Source organism: Tetrao urogallus, assembly GCF_951394365.1.
Source record: "Tetrao urogallus genome assembly, chromosome: 8".
NCBI classification, from domain to species: Eukaryota; Metazoa; Chordata; class Aves; order Galliformes; family Phasianidae; genus Tetrao; species Tetrao urogallus.
In genome coordinates, this window is record NC_136821.1 from 16,318,904 (window position 1) to 16,325,720 (window position 6,817).

The 6,817-nt window shown below is 38.1% G+C and overlaps 1 protein-coding gene across 1 annotated transcript in view; it reads right to left on the minus strand.

Annotated features, from left to right (window-relative positions):
* KCNH7 (potassium voltage-gated channel subfamily H member 7) overlaps positions 1 to 5,530 on the minus strand; it is a gene marked incomplete at both ends in the record, with an annotated part of 209,425 nt that extends 203,895 nt beyond the window's left edge. Inside the window, 2 exons of the mRNA XM_079539152.1 lie at positions 3,328 to 3,558; positions 5,455 to 5,530. Coding sequence (XP_079395278.1) covers positions 3,328 to 3,558; positions 5,455 to 5,530 — 307 coding nt within the window. The remainder of the gene's footprint in view (positions 1 to 3,327; positions 3,559 to 5,454) is intronic.
* Positions 5,531 to 6,817: the final 1,287 nt, after the last annotated feature.

Consider the following 6,817-nt stretch of genomic DNA (forward strand, 5'->3'; position numbering starts at 1 on the left):
GCCATTCCACATTCAGGCTACCTGCACAATTCTGTGAAGCCATCACAAATATTCTTCCCTTCTTCTCTACAATTTCCCCATTTTGCATGTCCCTTGTGAGTAACATATTTATAAAACAATATTCTTTTTTAACTATTGTCTGCTGTATTTAAAGCAATGTAGATTCAAACAGCCGCCATTTTCTGAAGATCGGCCTGCTGCCAAAATTCTCTCGTTCTTTTGCCCCCTTCACACTTCAGTGTGTGACCTGGCTGAAAAATTAAAGCAATGAACAGCAGCATTCAATCTTGCATCATCAAGATGTTTAAAACTCAAAACCTTGCATTTTTTTTTTCATCTTGGAGGCTGTAGACAGTAGAGAATGTTAGAATCCTAACTCCTCATATGTATGAAATATTTTGCTTGTAAAAGAAGTTCCTTTTAAGTTGAAGTTTAAAGCTGAATCATTTTAAAACAATATTAGGTGGTATTTAGAACTTAAAAGGAAAATAATTAGTTATATAATGATTCTCTTTTTGATCTCTGCTTGGTGGACTTCTAATGACAGTAATTTTGAAAGTGAGAGGATATATGATCCTACTCGTATTTGAAATACTAAAAAAAATGTTGTAAGCACTAAAATTTTAATATAATCAGCTGCTATACAAATTAAATGATGGTGTGGTAGGAAATAAGCTTTTATTTGCATTTGCATGTTTATTGAGGACTTTATAATAAAGCCTTCAGACACATCAGTAGTTATCACCTTAAGGCACTTGATACCTTCATAAGCTGTCTTTCTCATCTGTATGCTTAAGTATTATGTTAAGTACTGTGCAATGGATATCTATGAAATATATCTACACGTAATGCCAAATCAAACTTTCAAGCAGCAGGCAGTTCATTGAAGGAACTTGGGTTATTTATGTTGAAAAAGTTACATGTCTAACTGTGCTGGTATTGAGCTCTTAAAATATTTTCATATTAGCTCACACTACACAATGGAAAATAAGCAACAAACCAGGCACTAAACTCTCAAATGTTTAGCAATTTTGTTAAATTCATTCTGCTTCAGAACCCAGAGAAAGTCTTTATTAGTTGTCATTGCAACACATTTCCAAATTTTAGATGAAAAGCAAAGTATATATTTTTGGTAATTTATAATAGCTATAGAGTATGCTTACCAAAATATATTATATCCATCACACAAGCAACTTAGATTTCTTAATACCACATAACTTCAGAACTTTTTCTCACATTTTCTACAGAGATTGAACATTATGTGTACCAAACAGAAAATTCTATATATACAAATGATCAAGCTGTCAGGGAGTTATGAATTTGAGTGCCAGACCTATCTTGTATCTTGTCAATTTTTAACTCTAATCAGTGACTCAATATTTTAAATGAAATTTAATTGTTCAAAAATTGTCAGTATTCATTTAAATTTAGCACAGCATATAGTGCACAATAAATGAATTTCACATTTTGACCAGTAAATTTTTCAAAAATGTGTCTAGAAATATTATCCATAGCTTTTTGAAATTACCTAGCCTTTGAACATATGATTATTTAAATCCTTCAGTTTAAGGAAACTTTTCACAGAAGTGAAGTTATTGAAAACTCTTATGCATGAAATTGTTTACAGTGAATAATCCATTTATAATGTAATTCAAAACTCAAAAATATTTACAAAGAGTACGGCAATTTTTGTGAACAGTTTTGCTTTGATTTGCCTCAAATAGATTATAGTGTGTTGTATGATGCCAAGACTCATCACATGTAGAAAAACACATATTAAGGTTAACCACTGGATAAACAGTACTTTAGTTAAGCACTTCCATATCCCTCAGTATTTTGGAAATCTGAAGCGCTATTAAACAACCAGATCTCAAAACAATGCTCCAGGCTTGTGGCTGTGAAAGTTAGCAATGACATTCTCCTTTTGCAATATTATTTTTAACACATGCCAAGTTAACATAAACACAGGCTAGAAGTGTACAGACACACAGTGTCATATCTCTTGATAAATCTATGTTCAAGGCACAACTACAACAATCAGTCTTGAGAAAAATCTACTACAGACCACCTAACCAGATTTAAGAATAAAGGACTCTATTATGAATATGTCAAGAAGAACATTAAATATTGGTAGTGTGGGCAGAGTGAATGCCCTGAGTCCTATCTGAATTATATCTGCCCAAGCTAAAAGTAATATTACGACTCTCCGAGATAACAACAGAATTACTAAGAACATGGTATAACTCTGTGACTTTAAAATATGAGAACATCCTTTGCATGTGATTCTAAAATTGATGCAAACAAAACACTGGCATTTCTCCAGAACTAATTTAAGCTCAGCATTTGAATATAAATTTCCTTTTCCTTCTCTCAAGAGCATATGCAGAGCAAGAGACAGAGTAAGATACACCACACATTCATTATTTGGATTTGTTTGAAGGACGAATGTTTCTGTAAATAACACTGGATAATGAGAAATAGAAAAAAGAGCCTAAACATAACTATTAGGTATCGTAGTTAGTTTTCATGGGTGTGCATTTTTTGGTCAGCAAATACAGTCATGTATTCATTTCATGCTCTTTTACTAGGTAGAAAGCATCAGCCAGGCATATTTAGCCACTCTTCCTTATATCAGCAATATTGTTAACAGATACTGTATCTCCACCAAAAACCAGGAACTACACTTCCTGTAGTTTAACCATTCACATTTTTTTTACTGCGCCAACATAATTCTAGGACAACTTCTGGATTCAAATATAGATACTCCAAATTCACAGTATTTCATCTCTTAAAAGGACATCTCTTTTTCTTTATAAGCTGATACTTTCTACATTATAGGTCAATTTTTTTTGCTACTTTCAAGCCAGATGTGTATTTCCAAGTAAAATACTGCATTTAAATCATGCAGTTGCATTGTGTGAGGCTGGCAGAATTAAGACCTGAAACTCATATGTCATTTTTACTTTCTATGATCTCAAATAGTTCATAAAAATTAACAGTCACAGGATTCCTGCTTCCTGTATCTTTGCACTGTTGTAGGGTTGTTTACTATAGGAAATTTACACCAAATTTAAACCTAGAAAACTTTTGTTCAGCAGTCGCAGATGCAGTGCTAACCTCATTCAACTGTTACTGTCAGAATACACTAATATACTCTGTGCACCCACTATCAAGGAAAATTCCCTTAATACTATGCTGAAGTGTACTTCACTGGACTTCAAAGGAATTATACCACTACTCCAGGGAAAGGTTTGGCCAGCAGACCAGACATGATTTTACCACATAATGAAATACACAGAAAGTCTTGACAATAAAAACAGACTTTACCATCTTTGTGATAGTAGGTGACTTCCACTTTCCTCTCCTCTGACCCCAGCAGTGCTTGAGCAATTTGAGCAATATGATGTCTTTTGGTCTCTGGTCCATGAAGAAAATCACAGGTGCAAGGTTTCTGCATGACATCTGGCCTGGAGAACCCAGTCATCTCACAGAACCCATCATTGCAGTAGATGATAGCACAATTCTGCACTCTAGCATTAGCAATGATGAATTTTTTATCTGCAATAAAAGAAAGTGATGCATTTTTTAGTACTCTTTCAACTTTTCATAAAGTGTTGATTGCACGGATGGATGCTAAACAACCACTCTTTTCACTGGGATGCCTGAAATGCAGTGATTTTTCAATCATTTTATGTATTTAATTTGATCCACATGTTTTAAAGCAACTTCAATAAATTTAGAGTACATTAAAAGTGAAGATAGTTGTATTTTAAGGAAATAAAACCAGTCTGTGTGATTTTTCTCACAAAACTTCTCAAGTTCAATTTTCTTTTCCTTTGTAGCTACAGTGAGACTTTGACGATGAGGAGGAAAGTGATGAACACTGTCCTGTCAGCCATGACTCCAGAGAAAGTCATTAAAAAGTTAGTATTTTTATTTTTTTTAGCGGGTGAAGGGGATAGCTGTGAATAAGAAGGGAGGGAGTTCTACACAATTGTGGAACTTCCTGTGAAAAAGAACAACCAGCTGAGTCTATTAATTAGGGATTGTAATTGAGTTGAGTTTACAGTCATTCTTTTAGCAAAGCTATCTGGAAAAGAACATGATAAATTTTTGTTTTCTGTTTGTGTTTTAAAGTTACACCTATAAAAGAAAATATTCCTTAGCAAGAACATGAAATTGAAGGCACATCAAGGCAAATCAAAGGTTGTGGCATTTGAAACATTTTTTCACAGTCCACTGAAGCTCTGTGCCTTAGTCTAGCACACTTTTTTAAAGGCTCACCTGGGAGAAAAGTTCAAAAGTTGTCATTTGACAGTTATTACATTTGTCACCATTTACCACTATAACACACTACTCCTATTTTAATTATAAATGTACTGCTTTGATACATTTATTGTCAATAATCTATATAATCTAGTCACACTAATAGTCCCCTCTCTTTAGAAGGGACATGATACCAAGGTAGCAGTTGTTTACATTCAACATACATACTCTACAACATAAAAACTACTCAAGTAGCAACATTAACTTAGCATTTGGTTAAATTAGGACTACAAAGACTGTCTCTATTTTATTCTCAAATAAAATAAATATTGAATTGCTAATGTGTGTCTAAGTATAAGGAAGTACAGAAGCTAGAGTTAGCAGTAAGGGTTTGCAGTAGACTGATACTAACAATATGCTAAATATTTAAATAAATGTACATATATAAAACTACTGCTTCTAAATGAAATTCATTTTAAGCATCAAGTGTTCCTTCTTACTGTTAACAGTAAACCAGAGTTCCAGCCAGGAAAACCACTTCAGCTTCAGCCTCCTTGACAGGTAGCAAACCGCTGCATTGGAAAAGATCTCAGAGACTCCCTGAGGATGCATTTGCACTGGTCTGATGGATATTTCAGGCTTCCATAAACAAAGCAAATATTTGACAGCTATATTAAAATGCAGTCATGGCGATAAGGTAAGAATATTTTCCATTTAATATCTCCTTTGCATATTATTTGTTTCCTCTTAATCAAAGTCTGCTTGTTCTGCTGTGTTTTGAAAAGACACTGATAATTATTATTAATAATAAAATCAATAAATCTAACCAATTTTCCCAAGATTGTATACGCAAGCAAGATTGTAAACTTTGCGTTACAGCCATCTTTCTAGTTCAGAAAAAAGGTAAGATAGAACTTCTGTAGTTATACAGTATAAATGCAATCAAAAATAAAAACTGTTAATAAAAATGGAAGGAAAAAAACAAACAAACAACAAAACAACACAATAATTCAAGTCAGTAATCTGCATTCTGGATCTAAAGCAGCGTTACTCCTGCAAGGGATCCTCTCCTCACCTCTGGGATTTTCTTTCCAAGTAACAAACTTAAAATAGTCTGGAGCTGCTGTCCATTTAGTCACAAGCAGAATCAAACTACTGTAGCAAAATAGATAGAAAGAGAGAACTTACTTTGCCCTTCAAATTTTCGTATGATTGTACCCAAAAATGTATTTTGTGGTGCCACATGGCCTCTGCGAACAGGCATGTTTGTACAGATCTTCGGCTTTCTGTGCACAAGGACTTCTCCAAGGATCTCCTACACGGTTCCAGCTCTGAGCACCGAGCCAGCTACCCTTTGTGAGAAACCATCGTCCTCTGGAGCTCGGAAATCTCTTCCCATTAGCACCACTTCTAGTCACACGCTTTTCCTATCGGAGTCAGATCCATCCCCCAGTTCTTTCTTTTTCTTTCTTTCTTTCTTTCTTTCTTTCTTTCTTTCTTTCTTTCTTTCTTTCTTTCTTTCTTTCTTTCTTTCTTTCTTTCTTTCTTTCTTTCTTTTCTTTCTTTCTTTCTTTCTTTCTTTTCTTTCTTTCTTTCTTTCTTTCTTTCTTTCTTTCTTTCCTTCCTTTCTTTCTTATTTTTTTCCCGGCGGACCGTGGACGCTATTGTCTGGGGCGGGTAGGGGTGGGGTAAAGCAGGAGGAGGTGGGGGAAAGATTACGAGGGTAATCGATCTCTAGCACCAAACATCGCCAATTTTCCAAAGCAAATGGCTGTGACCCGGCAGTTTCCGACGCTGTAGCGATGGTTAGAGGGCTGGAAGACTAATGTTGCTCCGCTGCCAGAGGGAGTGACGTTCCCCCCCTCCGGGTTTCACCACGGCGCGCAGCAGCTCGGATTACTCAAGCGTGGCTTAGCGAGAGCCAGCCAATAAATCTCTTCCAAACTCCGCGACAAACAGCGGCATCGGGAAAGAGCTACACCCGGCCCCGCCGCGACGTGCCGCCTCCCCCGCCGCCGCTGCAGGGGGAGCGAGGACCTGGGGCGGGGGGGGCCCCGCTGCCTCCTCTGGCCCCAGCGGCTCCGCCCGGCCCCACCGCCCTTCTCTGGGCTCCTGAACGTCTGCACGTCCCGTCTGCGGGTGGGGGCGCTACTGGGGATCAATATGCAGAAAAGGGACCACCGAGGCCCTCGAGATCTGTTCCCGTCCTAATGAAAAGGCTCGTCCTTTCCTCCTGCAACGTGACCCGTGGGAGGTTTTCCCCACGCCCCCATCTTGGCGAGGAAGGGGGAACTCTTGCTGCCGGGGGCCGGGCCGCTGCCGTTGCTTCTAAGGCGCACCCCGCCCGCCGGCCCTGGGCGCCACTGTTAGAGGGCCGAGGCCGGGGGTCGGACCCGGGACGGGCGCTGTCCGTGGTCCTGAAACCGCCCGGCCGAAGATCGTGGAGGCGCCGCTGCCCGCAACTCCCCCCGCGACTCCCCTCCTTGCCCTCTCGGGTTCTGCCACCCCACGCAGGAAGCTCACCAGGGAAGCGACTGTTATTTTAAGCTGT